The sequence below is a fragment of the Aquarana catesbeiana genome, linkage group LG09 (genome assembly GCF_042186555.1).
Source record: "Aquarana catesbeiana isolate 2022-GZ linkage group LG09, ASM4218655v1, whole genome shotgun sequence".
Lineage (NCBI taxonomy): Eukaryota > Metazoa > Chordata > Amphibia > Anura > Ranidae > Aquarana > Aquarana catesbeiana.
In genome coordinates this window covers 99,174,947-99,192,244 of record NC_133332.1, presented here as the reverse complement: position 1 = coordinate 99,192,244, position 17,298 = coordinate 99,174,947, and the positions used below count along the sequence as shown (strand labels likewise).

General features: G+C 43.5%; 1 protein-coding gene across 1 annotated transcript; it reads left to right on the top strand.

The window, feature by feature from the left end:
- Nucleotides 1-2,500: 2,500 nt before the first annotated feature.
- Nucleotides 2,501-16,923, top strand: GGCT (gamma-glutamylcyclotransferase). Its single transcript, XM_073599064.1, has 4 exons — nucleotides 2,501-2,768; nucleotides 8,063-8,208; nucleotides 9,482-9,614; nucleotides 14,754-16,923. The coding sequence occupies exons 1-4, from the start codon at nucleotides 2,625-2,627 to the stop codon at nucleotides 14,898-14,900; spliced, it is 570 nt and encodes a 189-aa protein (XP_073455165.1). The 5' UTR covers nucleotides 2,501-2,624; the 3' UTR covers nucleotides 14,901-16,923.
- Nucleotides 16,924-17,298: the final 375 nt, after the last annotated feature.

Here is a 17,298-nt window from a genome sequence, read left to right as displayed (position 1 = left end):
TGCAATCTGACTGTACAATCTCCTTTAGATTTACCAAAACGATGTAATAGATGAACCCACCTGAACAATCTATTGAATTTGTATCAAATCAGACAGGCTCTTGGACTAAAGGTAGATCTAAAGGAGATTGTACATTCAGATGGTACAGTGTATGGCCACCTGAAAGGAAGAAGTAGGAAAGTGATGTGAATGTACAATATTTATAAAGCGCTGCGTAAATTGACGGTGCTATATAAGTACCTGTAATAAATAAATCAAATAAATAAGTGGGTGGAAATAAAAAAGAGGTAGCATAATAATAAGGGAGATATGGTCCACAGGAGTAAAACACACACTAATCTGTGATGCAGTATGGCTGGTTAGAGATGATGCTCCTAGGGATCAGAGGGATAATACACTGAAGGACAGGGATGATGCCCCTAGGGATCAGATTTTTAATACATTGAAGGACAGGGATGATGCCCCTAGGGATCAGAGGGATAATACACTGAAGGGCAGACATGATGCTTCCAGTGATTAGAGGGTTACTAAACTGAAGGACAGGGACAATGATGCTCCTAGGGATCAGAGGGATAATACACTGAAGGACAGGGATGATGCTCCTAGTGATCAGAGGGATAATACGCTGAAGGACAGGGATGATGCTCCTAGTGATCAGAGGGATAATACAATGAAGGACAGGGGTGATGCTCCAAGTGATCAGAGGGATAATACACTGAAGGACAGGGATGATGCTCCTAGTGATCAGAGGGATAATACACTGAAGGACAGGGATGATGCTCCTAGTGATCAGAGGGATAATACACTGAAGGACAGGGATGATGCTCCTAGTGATCAGAGGGATAATACACTGAAGGACAGGGATGATGCTCCTAGTGATCAGAGGGATAATACACTGAAGGACAGGGATGATGCTCCTAGTGATCACAGGGATAATACACTGAAGGACAGGGATGATGCTCCTAGGGATCAGAGGGATAATACACTGAAGGGCAGACATGATGCGTCCAGTGATTAGAGGGTTACTAAACTGAAGGACAGGGACAATGATGCTCCTAGTGATCAGAGGGATAATACACTGAAGGACAGGGATGATGCTCCTATTGATCAGAGGGATAATACACTGAAGGACAGGGATGATGCCCCTAGGGATCAGATTTTTAATACATTGAAGGACAGGGATGATGCTCCTAGGGATCAGAGGGATAATACACTGAAGGGCAGACATGATGCTTCCAGTGATTAGAGGGTTACTAAACTGAAGGACAGGGACAATGATGCTCCTAGGGATCAGAGGGATAATACACTGAAGGACAGGGATGATGCTCCTAGTGATCAGAGGGATAATACGCTGAAGGACAGGGATGATGCTCCTAGTGATCAGAGGGATAATACAATGAAGGACAGGGGTGATGCTCCAAGTGATCAGAGGGATAATACACTGAAGGACAGGGATGATGCTCCTAGTGATCAGAGGGATAATACACTGAAGGACAGGGATGATGCTCCTAGTGATCAGAGGGATAATACACTGAAGGACAGGGATGATGCTCCTAGTGATCAGAGGGATAATACACTGAAGGACAGGGATGATGCTCCTAGTGATCAGAGGGATAATACACTGAAGGACAGGGATGATGCTCCTAGTGATCACAGGGATAATACACTGAAGGACAGGGATGATGCTCCTAGGGATCAGAGGGATAATACACTGAAGGGCAGACATGATGCTTCCAGTGATTAGAGGGTTACTAAACTGAAGGACAGGGACAATGATGCTCCTAGTGATCAGAGGGATAATACAATGAAGGACAGGGGTGATGCTCCAAGTGATCAGAGGGATAATACACTGAAGGACAGGGATGATGCTCCTAGTGATCAGAGGGATAATACACTGAAGGACAGGGATGATGCTCCTAGTGATCAGAGGGATAATACACTGAAGGACAGGGATGATGCTCCTAGTGATCAGAGGGATAATACACTGAAGGACAGGGATGATGCTCCTAGTGATCAGAGGGATAATACACTGAAGGACAGGGATGATGCTCCTAGTGATCAGAGGGATAATACACTGAAGGACAGGGATGATGCTCCTAGTGATCAGAGGGATAATACACTGAAGGACAGGGATGATGCTCCTAGTGATCAGAGGGATAATACACTGAAGGGCAGACATGATGCTTCCAGTGATTAGAGGGTTACTAAACTGAAGGACAGGGACAATGATGCTCCTAGTGATCAGAGGGATAATACACTGAAGGACAGGGATGATGCTCCTATTGATCAGAGGGATAATACACTGAAGGACAGGGATGATGCTCCTAGTGATCAGAGGGTTAATGCACTGAAGGGCAGGGATGATGCTTCTAGTGATCAGAGGGTTAACACACAGGTACTGATGAAGGGTTGTGGGGATAAGGCTGTACCCTGAGCCCATGCTACATGCTTGTCTGTCACTGAGTGTAGGTAGGAAGCATGCGCAGTAGAGCAGTGTAGGGAGGCAGAGAGGGTCACGCCCCTGGGCGGAAGTGTCATGTAGTATAATAGTAGAGAAGGGCTGTCATGATGACAGATGGTGTTGCGCTGAGAACCAGAGCACTCCATACGTGTACACAGGGAGGATGGACGTGGAGAGGAAGGACTCGGCCGGTCTCCAGCCTGGAGAAGATTCCTTCTATTACTTCGCCTATGGGAGCAATCTACTGAAAGAGCGGATCCTGCTGGACAATCCCTCCGCTTCATTCCACTGCACGGCTCTGCTCAAGGTGCTCTCCGATCTTCTGCATTAAGATCATGCAATGGGCATGTAATATGGGGGAGCCCGGAATGGGGTGCTACCAGTACAGCCTATGTGGCTCAGTGTGTATGGCAGTGCTGGATTGCATTGTGTGTAGGTGGTGGTTGATGCTGGTGGATTCTAGGAAGGACTGATGTACAATGAGTCCAGCAGGTGATAGGTGACCAGTCACAGGATACACAGCACAGGGATCATGAATCCTCCTCTATAGCACAATATATTATTTATAGGAGAATTATTCCAGAGACAGATGTCTGTGTATTGTAGGGTGACACATAGGGAGGATTTACCAAAACTGGGTGCACACAGAATCTGGTGCAGCTCTGCTTTGAAACCAATCAACTTCCAGGTTTTATTGTGAACTCCTAATTAAACAAGCTGAAGTTAGAAGCTGATTGGTTACTAAAACAGGGGCACCAGTTTTAGTAAATCTCCCCCACAGCTTCACATAGATTTACCGTTCACATACGTTTTTAAAGTGGAACTGGACTCAAAACTTAAAGTAGACCTCCGGAATATCACTAATCATAGAACTGATTTCACTCCCCTCCTAACACCTATAGCTCCAGACCTGAGTGGCCTGAAAATAGGTAGTGGAGATACTCAATCATTAGCACTTTCCACCAAATAAAAGCCCAGTTTGTCCTGAAATAAAAAGGTATAATTCACCTGGATACACTAAGTAGTTGCAATGATATGTACAGTGTTACTAACACATGTCAATATTGCAATACTGTTGTCCGGAATTAAGATTTGAAGGGGTTAATAAGATCTACCATGTGTACAGCTCAATTTACAGTTACTGTTTTTTCTCACCTGTGTTTGATATGCGTACATCAAATGCAGGAAGACCACATTTTTAATATGAGTCCTTAATGACATGCACTGATGATGATGATGCTTCTGCATAATAATTTACACTACATACTGTAAGTATGGGAATCATTAAAGTTAATGTTACCATGTGTTGCCCTCCAGTGGTTTCATGAGAAATTCATTTGATCTCTAATCATCAGTCTCCCCTTGGTTTAGTAAGTCCCCCTTGGGTTTCAGTATTCATAGTTATTAATAGATATGATCATTTCCAGTTTGATCTGAAGATCTTTGAAAGCTGATGTATAGCCAGCAGGCAGTTCAAAATGAGCAACGAAAATCTGCTGCCCCGTCCATACCACATGTGTTCCTAAAGTGGTTGAAAAGCTGGGCGCTGGTAGACTTGATAGATTTTGTACATGGGTCATTTTGCCCGCACCTATGGCATACACAATGGCTGTGATATTGGACCTTTTGCCTCAGTACTTTCTTCTGGACAGAAATACAAATAATTCAGTAGGTAATAAAGCTCCCATATATTTTCAGATGTGAACATAGGCGTTTGTCTGGAGTTCAAGTATAACTAAAAGAAAACCTTTTTTAGTTTTGGATAGAGTGGAGAGGGATTTAAACAGCTGTCAGGTTTTATTGCCATCTGTGCCGCCATCAGGGAGATTCACCCTCCTCTATTTGTCCTGATCACCATCATCGGTGAAAGTGAAAGAAAATCCCAAATTTTGGGTTGTCACCAGAACAGTAATCGAGGGGAAAGCTTCCAAATGGGACACTAGTTTTGGTGACAACCAGGGATTTCCTTACTTTGGAGGGATTTCCCCTTGCTTCCTGTTTTGGCTATGGGACAGGAAGTGAAGGGAAATCTCCACAAAATAATGCCGGGTTATAACCCTCCCTTGCTCTATCCAAAATGAAAACAATGCTTTTAGTTCTACTTTCAGCTTTAATATCCAAAAATAGGAGGACTCCTGATACATTTTTATCATTTGGAAATGCATACTAGTGGATTGGCACTGAGGATCGGCAACCTGTCGATCACAATCTACCCATAGTTTGCGGGCAGGTGACGGGTACAAGGCTGCTGATAGAAATCATGGGGCCCCGCCCCGCCCCTATACAGAGAGGCTAGGGTATACAGACAGCACCCCACCACCAATTTAACACAACTAGAGGATGATCAAATGAAATGGAATCCGTATACAGAGGTTTACTTTTTCTGAGAGATAATAAAGGAACACTCTAACCACAATGACCACTTCAGTAATTTGAAGTGGTCAAGGTTACACAGAGATCAAAATTTGGCCGATCCCTGCTAAACTGAATTTTGATGTGTGTGTGTGTGTGTGTGTGTACGTACCCAGCTTTACCTAATTCCTTGCTTTAGCTGACCGGTTCCCCACAGTGCCCGTGAATATGTTCGGAATATACTGGGACTTTTCAGGTGCTACATAAATATATTCAACATACACATATTTTAAAAAAGAATGATTTTGTGAAATTTTGCTTTCACCAGACCTGTCCTGCTGAGGTACAGTGCAAGTTTACAGCACAGATTTGTACTGAGGCAGAACAATGGTGACTCACAGGAGAAGAATGCGATCTGTCACCTGTTATATCTTGCCTTGAGGAGAGCTCCGGGTGTGTTGTCCTGCCTGCTCTGTCCTTCCCAAGGAGGGGGGAGGGAGGCTTGGGTGCTGAGAGGAACACAGGTCTGCTCCTCTCTTACCCATAGACCCGAGGGGTGTCTTATCTGAGCGGTGGCGATGACCAGGCTCCTGGGGTGACGCTCTACTCCTCCCTCGGTCAGCCCTGTGCAGTCAGACTTTTTTTTTTTTTTATTAATTTTTTTATTCTAAACTCTGTTCAGATTGCTTGGGCCCCCCCCCCTTGCTGGCCGGGCCCGGTACAACAGGGCCAGTTGTACTGGCTTATCAGGACGGGTAGATTGGCGATCCTGCTTTGCCGCGCTGATCCCGCTGGCCCTTTTCTCACATGCATCCCAGGCGCTTGTGTGTGACATGACAGGGGATGGATGAAAGAAGAGGGCCGTCCAGCATCAACTCTCAAGGAGGAAGAAGAGTACTGTGTCACCGGCGCTTTTCTTCTCTTCTGGCGCTTCTCTTTTGTACACATGAGTAAAGTTTCTGGTGACCTGTGAGCCTCTGTACACTCATGCTCTGCCCAGTTAACCGTCACCATGCTCTGCCCCGCTTACCGTCACCATCCACTGCCTGAAACTGGTCGAGCAAGTCAGCCTGCAGTACCAGATTTTCTGCTTTCATGATAGACTCCTGCATCAGATTTGTGGGGGTGACTTGATTTAAATCACTAGTAAAAAGGCTTGATTTAAATCAACTCGATTTTAAATCATAATTTTTAAAGAGCAACTGTCATCTCTGTCCTGCAGCGCCTCCTCCTCTGACCCACTGGTGACTCACCGACAGTCCCATTCACTTAAATGGGATGGCTGGTGATGCGGAAGTGACACAACAAGGTGAGGGACGTGGCAGGAGCAGGTGAGTGGATGCCCGCTAACAGGCGCTGCCATGATGGATCTGAAATGACAGGTGCTCTTTAACCCTGGGTTCACACTGATGCGGGAACCAGCGATTCCAGGGCCGGTTCCCACATCGCTCCTCTCCAGCAGGCAGTTCACAGTGCCTTGTGCGAACCGCTGCGGATGTCATTAACAGAGTTAATGACACCCCCAGTTTAGTTCACAGATCGCAGTGCAAACTGTGAACTTGCACAGGAATCGGATCACATATGTGAGAACACCCATGCTATCCGATTCTAGTGTGGGGAAAAACAAGTCCCTGCACTATTTTCTGTGCGAATCCAATGAGAATTCAGCCATACAACTGTGTGGCTGAACTCTCATTGCTCAGAGATCGCATGTGATCGGCATCCCTCCATGCTCGCGCACATAAGCGAACGCATACATAAGTCACACCTACAAATGTAAACAGTGTTCAAACCACACATGTGACAGGATTACTGGGTGGTATTTCTGTACTTGCTGAAAGTATATTGTACATAGCTGCATTTGTTTTCATTTTTCAGGCTATCACTACTAGGAACTGGTTAGCTGCAATATATAAAATGTTCGATCGTGGGTTTAGATATCATTTTATTTATAAAAACTATTTCATGTTGGCAGTAAATTCAATGCTGGTTAAGAACGGTCTATAATAAGTGAACTATGTGAGTCAAAAGATGTTCATGATCATTAACAGACTTTGACTAGACAAGTTAACCAGTAGCTGTGTAACAAGATTTACGATCTTTTTATATTTTATTTCTCAGGCTGGAATTGGGTGTGTGGATAACTGGTGAGGACAAAAGGCGGAGAGATTTCTTCCTATTCTCACAAGATCATAATGAGTGCCAGGACCTGTCACGTTGCTTGATAAATGTGGCCAATTGTGTTCTGGAGGATAGGGACCCCTTACCGGGGAGAATTTCCATCAGATGGGACACCCCCGCCCCCCCCCCTTCTGTGTGAGGGGAAAATAATTCTGACTACAAAGCTAGTACAGAAAAATGGCCCATAAATCTCAGACAAATTCAGAGCAGGTTTACTTTAACCACTTCAATACCGGGCACTTTCACCCCCTTCCTGCCCAGGCCATTTTTCAGCTTTCAGTGCTGTCGCACTTTGAATGACAGTTGCGCTGTCATGCTACACTGTAACCATATGAAATGTTTTACTTTACTTCCCTTGGGTTGAAGCCCTCGAAAGGGTCCTCCATATACCGTTCCGGCTGGCGACATCACTCCCGGAGTTACTCCGGCGCTGTGATTGGCTGGAGCCGCGATGACGTCACACCGGTAACGGCACACTCACTGAAGCAACGGCACGTACGTGCTGTTGCTTTAGTGCACATATGCCGATGACGTCGGCACATGCAGATACAGGGGACATCTCCTAAACCATGCAGGTTTTTTCTTGTTAAAAAACCATGCAGGTTTAGGAGATATCCGGGGTAGCTACAGGTACATCTTTATTATAGGCTTACCTGTAGCAAAAAGTGGTTGTAAAGGGTTTACAACCACTTTAAGGAGATTCACCCTTTCTATTTGTCCTGTTTACCATTTTCAGTTTTCGAGTGAAAGTAAAGAAAATTACAAATTTTGAGTTGTCCCCAAAAAAGTAATAGAAGGGAAATCTTCCAATGGGGACACTGCAGGGATTTCTTCTCACTTCCTGATTGTCTATGGGACAGCAAGTGAAGGGAAAGATCCGAAATGGGACAAAGATGGTGAAAAAAAATCTGACGGGCTATATTTGTCTATAGTTCTACTTTTAAGTATCTTTCTCTGAGAACACTATAAAAGGCTTTAGAACATTTTTGGATTTGTTGTAATTTTGTGTATGTGGAAGTATCCAGCAAGGAATATTCATAACTAATCTCCATATGCTTTCAATATTAGGACTTCAGGCTTGCATTTGGGAGCCACAAAGGCAATTGGAACACAAGGTGGCATGGAGGAGTGGCCACAGTGGTGGAAAGCCAAGGAGATGAAGTCTGGGGAGTTGTATGGAAGTTGGCCATCTCCAGCTTGGACTCTTTAGACATGTAGGTGAACAAGGTCATTTATTGCAAATTGTGTCATGCTGTACTATTTAATAATGGCATGCTGTAGGTCAGCATTAAAAACTGACTAAAGGGAAATTGGTTTCCAAGGCTGAGCTAAGTTGTAAAATCACTTTATTCCCCAACCCATGCTAAACAGTGTGAATGGAGGGCTCTTCTCTGCCAGCTGCTGTATTTAGACAGCTTGAGAACCTGTGGCTGTCTGAATACCTTAACAATGAGTGCATCTGATTGGATGCAGTCATTATTCACCCTGCAAACTTTCAAATGCCAACAGGGCTAACCACAGTTTGAAAATTCAGCAAAAATTCACCAAAATCAAGCCATGTATGGCCAGGTTAAGAAAGATTTATCTGTCTCATTTCTATGAGCAGCCTTGGTTTACTATTTGTTTGGTAGGGTTAAGACCGATATATCAGGCCTGGACAAATTTCCAAAACCTGGGAACCAGCTACTAGAAGTTAGGATGCAAATCTTTAATATATCAATATAGTTTCAAAATCTTCATCTTTTTAACATGAAGGTCATTGTTTGGGTACTTCTTGTAATAGAGTAACAACCACCCCTATTATGTTCCTGTGTTATGACACTTACCTCTGGTAGATACTGTTATTAGCTGTTCAAGCACATGCTGCACATGCATGGTCAACCATTGTCACTAACTGAAAAAATATGTCCTGGTGTGCAACCTAGAGGAGCCAGTGCATGTAGACAGTAAGTGGCTGAAAGAAACTGGAGGAGATCAGCAGCACTGAGATGGGGGGGGGGGGGGGGGACTTTACAAAAGATCAAAACCATATTGTATAACAAATCATTACAATTGTTTAATACACATTACTTTATAAAACTACATTGGGGTTGGATATACTTTAGGATTCAACAATTCAGCTTCTGAGCCAGGTAATGCTGCAGAAATCTGGAGCAAGAATACATGGCCATTTAGAGCAATGTAGGGTGAGTGATGCTGCCATATAGAAATGGCATTAATGCCGCAGAGACCAGTTTCCAAAGCTGAAGGCTCTACTAATATGCAAATGAATGGATACTCCAAACATTTTTTTTTTTTTTTTTTTTTTATCCTTATTGCTAGAAGGTGTGGTGATAAACACTGTTTAGTGGTAGCAGCTCCCTAGACAATATTGTTTTGGTGTTGGCTCCCTAGTGTGATAAATCTATCTATCTATCTATCATCTCGCAGTGGCAACTTTTCACATATAAATGAATTGCTTCTAAAACTGTTTCTTGTTTCCTCTAGCCAGGAGGAAGTTGATGGGGGTGTCTATCAACCAATAGAGATCAATGTCCAGACACCAGACGGAGAACTTGCTTGCCGATGTTATCAGATGAATCAGTGTGTGTATGGACTGACATCTCCTCAGTACAAGCAGGTAATCTATTGGGGCTCAAAATGTGTTGATAGCAACTTATACAAGTCAAAGTTATTTTGCAATGACTGGGATTTTAGAAGATGCACAGGACCCCTGTGCAATTCGCACCGGAGCCGCTCTGGAGATGTGTGAACTGACTCCATTGTGAGTCGGTCACAGTCACATACGAATTGGATGCGGAGAATCCCACATCCAATTTGCATCAGTGTGAACCCAGCCATACTGTCAAAATATTCATGAGCATAGGGTAGTGTGAAATATGAACTTCATCAGCTGATAAAAGTCTTCTTTTAGTACAGTATAGTAAGGTACTAATGCTCTTTTAGTCTAGCGGGACATAACCAATAAATACTTACTCCTACTGATTACTTGCTCATGCTCCAGTCCTAAAATATGGGCAGCCCCTCAACATCTACTTGTACAATGCAGGACCACTGGTCTTGCTTTGTATGGAATTAAGTTATTTAGTGTGTAACAACCGGTGAAGTAGGGCAGCTTTGTGGAAGCAGTCGTTCAGCAAGGAGGAAGCCTGCAGCAGCGAGAAGAAAGGTGATTCTTTCTATCACATGCCCCCGTAGTCCAAAATGGCATTAGAGCTTTACTGTAAGCTAACACAATGGGATTTCTGCTAGATGATCGGACTTCAAATTTACAGTACAATCACAAATGGATTATTTACTTTTCAATGCTTTATGTAACGAGCCTTCTTTCGTGGATGGTAGGTGCCGGCTTAAATGGGATAAAGGGGATAATTGGTACTGTTCTACAGGTGCTATAGATGGTAAAATGTTTGTATATGTCTGAGTTCAGGTGTTTCCACTGAAGGGTACTGTTAATGTTACAATGCCATTTAGACAATTGTGCGCCTCAACTTGTGGCAGTTTGGTAGTAAGGCATTGATAAATGTTTTTACCGTCTGGCCTTTTTTAGTCAACAACATGGTGCCCGTGAGATATACAGGTCCAGTTTCTGTTATACAGTCATCAATATGGCGGTGGTTGCTATGAAACCACAAAAACAGTGTGTTGGCTATTTAACGACATCAAGATGACCTCTTTCATGTGTACATCTAAAAAGAAAAAAACCTATAGCTCCTCTTTAATCCCTTTTGAAACCATCCCAAACCCCAATTTAAATGACTAATCTAGGGGCCAGAAAACAGCACTGTGCATCCAAGAAAAGATCGTCTGAGTGCATGATAATGTTTTTCAGCTAAGATCAAGTGTAGTATCTATTCTTATCAGTTGCCAGAGGAGGCGTTGTGCTGCTCCCATAAGGGCTGGCAAATCCAATGGTGTAATTATGCCTGGAAGGGCAGTTTCAGCAGAAATTATGTTGAGCTGCCTGGCAGATTCCTGGGGGCCTACCACTGGTTGCGTCTGAACCTTTTGGAAGGGTGCTCCTGGTGGGGATGGGTGCTGCATTGGGTCTGGCCAGAGGGTCGGGTCCCTGGCCTTCTGGCCTGGATTGGTGTAGTCCTCGCTCTGGACAGTTATTCGGGAGAGAACACCGGCTCCTCCTTTTAAGGGGGGGAGGAGTGGTTAGTATCTCCTGAATGTAATTGGGTAGGAGGGATGGGAGCGACGGTTGAGTCTTTATCCAGGGCTCTCCCTAAGCTCCCAGAACTTCAGGCCTTCCTGTGTGGAGTGGGGGCTGCACTGGTCTGGGTTGTTGGTCAGGGTTGGGAAGAAAAGCCTGTGGTGAATGTGCCCCTGAAGTGGCAGTTCAGGGGTGCCGTACAATCACTGAGTGAGGGTCACTTTGCTTTATGGCACCATGGTCACTTCACCATACACATGTTTTTCACACCTGCCTCTAGGGCCGAGCCTTTTGGCTAGGACCAGGGGAAATTTTTATTCCTGGCCGAAGGGCCTGGCCATTGTATTGCACAATGGTCACTCTTTCACTTCTCCCACTTCCTTCTCCTCACTTTCCTATTTATTGTACCGCATGTTTGTCACTTCTTTGTATTCTTTTGTGGATGTGTTACACGTTTGTCACTGTGTGATTAGTAAGGCGTGGGTCCTCTGGCCTACCCTGAACGTCTTGGGTGGACATGGCCTTTTTGCTTAGTTCACCCTCTCTCATGGGGTCTCCCTTTGGGGGAGTCCCACCGAGTACTTGGGTGGGTCTGTCTCGGCAGACCTTCCAGAGAAAGGGAGTCCGTCTGGTTTCGGCCAGATGGACCCAAATGAAGTACCTCAGTCCCCGTCTGGAGCATAACACCCCGGGGGATAAGGGTAAGGTCCTTCCTAGGAAGGACTAGTGTAACACCCGTTGCACGTTTTGTGTCACTCTTTATGTGTGTGCACTTTTTTTTTTTCGGCACTGGGTGGAGTTTTTAGGTGTGTTTCACACGCTGCAGGCTTTTCAAAAATGAAAATATAAAATGAACTGTTTTTCCATGATTCCCAATCAAGTGAGCCCACCCTCATGGTAGTCAGGGGGCAGAAACCCCTGAGTGGACAGGTTCTCCTAAGACTCTCTCATCTTGCACTGCTTTTCTCAATATGTCAGAGCAGGGAAGAGGGCTGTGGCTTGTGTACCGAAGCAAATTTTTGTGAACTCTTCTGTACACGAACAACACGAGTTGTTTGTGAACAGAAGCGTGAACCTAAGTATCGCTGTATTTTATTTATTTTTTTTTTTTTTTACCCTGTAAGAAAAGAAAAGATGCCTATACTTGCCTATTCTGAAGTCGCTCTGCTCCGGCCACATGATCTCTCTGGCGCCAGCTTCATTGGAGAGATCGCTGACAATAGCTGCAGAGCCTGGATGATGATGTCACCCATTGGCTTACTATGGGGCATCAATTATCAGCTGTCCCTCCTCTACACAAAAGCTGCCACTGGAAGCCGGTCATGTGACCAGATCAGAGCGACTTTAGAATAGTTCTGTGCGTCTTCTGGTCCGAATTCAGCCAAAAATTCGGACTGAAATTGGACCTGAAACGATGAACAAGGATGCATCGGACCCCTGCTGTGAGCCACTCCATGCTTCAGTGTAAACCCAGCCTAAACTCTTTTGGACTGAATGAGCACAAATTCCCATATACGTACTCTAAAGTCTTTAGGAAAGCCTTCCCAGAAAACTGGAGGCTGTTAAAGCACAAGGGGGATGGATGCCGGTTCATATTACAGCTCACTGGGATTGCAATTTGGATGTTCAACAGACTCTCATATAGGTGTGGTGATCGGGTGTCCACAATACTTTCGGCTTTATTGGGGTTGATTCACTAACGGCAGATGCACTGTTCATTTTGCAAAGGAAGTTGTACTTCACAAAGGAATTGGCTGCAGAGCTTAGTGAATGAGGTGGAACTCTGCTGACTTCAAGTTTCCAATCATGTGCAAACAAAAATGCTTTGGGGGAGATTTACTAAAACTGGAGAGTGCAAATTCTGGTGCAGCTGTGCATGGTAGCCAATCGGCTTCTAACTTCAGCTTGTTTGCCAAAAAAAACTGGAAGCTGATTGGTTTCTAAGCAGAGCTGCACTAGATTTTTGCACTCTTCAGTTTTAGTAAATCAACCCCCTTGTGTGTTCGCGGTTTTTAAGAGAAAAAATTGAACATTCTTGCACGTGAATGGGTATTGTTTGCAAAGTAGAACTTTGCCACATTCACTAAGATTTGGGGATGCACCGTGCAACTTCCCTTGCAAAGTGAACAGCCTATTTGTCTTTAGTAAATCAACCCCAATGTGTATGTTATGTCATGTAAAGGATGATTTAACCGGTTCAATACCGGGCATTTTCACCCCCTTCCTTCCCAGACCAATTTTTAGTTTTCAGCACTGTCGCACTTTAAACGACAATTGCGCGGTCGTGCGATGTTGTACCCAAACAAAATTGACGTCCTTTTTTCCCCACAAATAGAGCTTTCTTTTGGTGGTATTTGATCACCTCTGCGTTTTTTATTTTTTGCGCTATAAACAAAAGAAGAGCGACAATTTTGAAAAAAACACAATATTTTTTACTTTTTGCTATAATAAATATCCCAATTTAAAAAAAAAAAAAAAAAAAACAAATTTTTTTCCTCAGTTTCGGCCGATACGTATTCTTCTACATATTTTTGGTAAAAAAAAATCGCAATAAGCGTATATTGATTGGTTTGCGCAAAAGTTATAGCGTCTATAAAATACGGGATAGATTTATGGCATTTTTTAAAAAAAATTATTTATTTTTTTTATACCAATAATAGCGGCGATCAGATATTTTTTTTTTTTTTTTTTCGTGACCGTGACATTATGGCGGACCCCTCGGACACTTTTGACACATTTTTGGGACCATTCACATTTATACAGCGATCAATGCTATAAAATTGCATTGATTACTGTGTAAATGTGACAGGCAGTGAAGGAGTTAACCACTAGGGGGCGGGGAGGGGTTAAATGTGTTTCCTAGGGAATGCTTCTAACTGTAGGGGTAGGGGACGCACAAGGGGAGGAGACCGATCAGTGTTCCGCTGTTCTGGGAACACAGATCGCTCTCATCTGAACTGATAGGACGTGGATCTGTGTGTTTACACACACACACACAGATCCACGGTCCGGCCCGTTTAACGGGCAATCGCAGGTGCCCGGCGGACATCGCGGCCGCCGGGCACATGCACCGGGTCCCGAGCAACGCGGCGGGGGCGCGCGCGCCCCCTAGGCGGCCGGGAACTCGAGGCCGTCATATGACGTCCACCCAGGATGGGAGATCCCATCTGTGGACGTCATTTGTCTATGGCCGGGTAGGGAAGCGGTTAATAAAGACAAATAGGCTGTTTACTTTGCAAGGAAATTTTCTCTTAGCTTAGTGAATGAGATGAAGCTCTGCTGACTTGCATTACCCAATCATGTGCAAGCAAAGTGTGTGTGTGTGTGTGTGTTTGTTTTATACTTTCCTTGAATGCGACTGGGTATTCTTTGCAAAATGAATTTTCACCACATTGCAAGGGAAATTTTTCTTAGCTTAGCCAAAGTAAAACTTTTTGGTCTTTAGTAAACCAACCCTGTAGTGTGCTTTAAAAAAAATATGCAAAATATGCATGCAGAAGTTTGAGTGTTGAACACGTAAATCTTGTTTATAGAAATTGGTGTCACATAAAAACTAGTTCAACAGCTTATGTTATAACGATTTTATTTTTTTTCTGGCAGGTCTTGTGCATGGGAGCAAAGCAGAATGATTTACCACTTCAATATCAGAAGATGTTAGGAGACTTGGAAACCAATAATTACTCGGGTCCTATTGCCATCATGGACAGATTGAAAGATGCATTACAAAGAGTACAAAATGAGGGATGATTTTCGTATAAATTATAGCATCCTAATTTTAGCTTTAATGGGATGACTTTTCAGTTTAGAGTGTTTTCCAATTTTTATGACCATCTTGACGGGTGCCTTTTTTTTTTTTTTTTTTAAAAAACATGCAAAATATATTTGAACATTTTGCGTGTTTACCTCCATTATTCTGCAATAAGGAAATAAATTGAACCTGTACTGTGGGGAATTTTAATGTGGCTATTGCATACATCCCAGCTGTCCCTGGTCCCGTCCCATGAGTTATATTTAATTCTAGGGTCCAGCAGATTGGGGCCAAGCTTCTGAGCCAAGCACTGGTATGTACGTTCTAGCACTTTGCTTTTGATCTCAATAGTAGCACTGCGGGGCAGAGTGATCTTCTGCACAGCAGAAGCTTCATAGTCCCAGCCATAATGTAACTGAACAGCAGCACAAAAATCCCAGGCTCAGATAAATAGTTCCTATTTAGGTCACAGCTAATCATGCTTGGGAAGAGAAACCATAATTTCTACACTAAAGCCTCGTACACATGATCGGATTTTCCAACGAGAATTGTGTGATGACAGGCTGTTGGCGAAAATCCGACCGTTTTGTACGGGCCATCGGACAATTGTTGTCGGATTTTCCGCAGACAAATGTTGGATGGCAGGCTTTAAAATTTTCCACGGACAAATGTCTGTTGTCGGATTTTCCGAATGTCTGTACACAAGTCCTCTGGACAAAAGTCCAAAGTACAAAAATGCATGCTCGGAAGCAAGGACGAGTTGGAAGCAGTCGGTCTTGTAAACTAGCGTTCATATTGGAAAATTAACATTTGTAACGTGGCAAATTATGAAATCTCAAAATGCAGCGCACATTTGCTTCTTCTTTATATAATGGGATAATAATGAAGCTGCTTTGCTGGTGATACTGATGGAGTTATGGCAAATGAATTTTCAAGGCTTTTTTTTTTCTAGTGATATCAAGAATAATATTACTATGCTTGTTGTGTGTTTGTTTTTGTTTTTTTTTTTTTTTTGGTGCAAGTTACCACAGCACCATTATACTGTAGTTTTTAGGATCAAAGATACAACTATGTTGGTGTCCCTTGTTAATTTTTACATTGGGAGTAGGCAGTTACATTTTAAAAAATACAAACTGTCATTTTGAAGTAAAACACATAGCCAAGTATTCTTCACAATTTTTTTTTATTGTGCAGTAAAAAAAAAAAACAAATAAAATTAGACATGCTATCTGCCAATAGAACTTAACCAAAAAGTTCATTGTAAATAAAATAAAATCCTTGTGCATGTGTCCTTCTTAATATAGGGGATCAAGAATGCCAAGAGTTGGTGAAAGCAGGGGTCCGTCATCCGGAGAAAATTCTGAAAATCATCCGGATTATTCTCCTGGAGCTCCCACAGCAAAGGCATATGACATAATTGGTCACGATTAATAAAGCAACCAATTTTTGGTCCAAGAACTCCTCCTCCTGTTCCTGGACTGGACTTGGATCAAAGCAATAACTCCAAGGCCAATAATAAATAACACGTTATCTCCTCCGATTCCGTAACATGTCTGGTTGACGAACAGCCGTTCAGAAACTAAATGAAAAGCGCGAATCAACACTCACTAAACTTCTACTAACACGAAATTAGCAGAAGGAAAACCCACGTAGTACGTCACTACGTTCATATTTGTTGGCCGACAATTCCTTGCCATTTGTATGCAAGACAAGTTCCTGGCCAACGTCCTCCGGACAAAAGTCAGAGGTTTTGTCTGCGGAAAATCCGATCGTGTGTACGAGGCTTAAGGCATAATCAGCAGGATGTGGGATAGACTTTGTGAGAGGTAACTAATGTTACTGAACCTATATAACTTCCGCTTTTTTGAGTTGTCACCAGAAAAAGAATAGTCTCTAAAGGTGGAATTTCCTTTCACTTCGGGAATCTTTCCAATTACTTCTTGCTGTGTCTTCATTATACAAAGTAGGTAGAAATTTCCCCAGCGCAGAACAGAAACTGCAATTAAAGTGATTGTAAAGGCTCGTGGGTTTTTTTGTTTTTTTTTTTAAATAACAAACATGTTATACTTACCTCCTCTGTGCAGTTGGTTTTGCACAGATCATCCTGGATCCTCCTCTTCTTGGGTCCCTCTTTCCTGCTCCTAGTCCCTCCCTCCTTTAAGTGCCCCTCACCCAGCAGCTTGCTACAGGGGATCACCCAAGCTGCGTCGGAGCTCCGTGTATCCATTCAGACATGGAGCCCTGATCTTGCCCCGCCCCCTCTCTCCCCTGATTGGCTGACTTTGACAGCCATGGGAGCCAATAGCGCCGCTGCTCCGTCTCAGCCAATCAGGAGGAGTGTACTGGATGGCTGAGGCGATCATGGTTTTTTTACCTTAATGGATAGAATGCATTAAC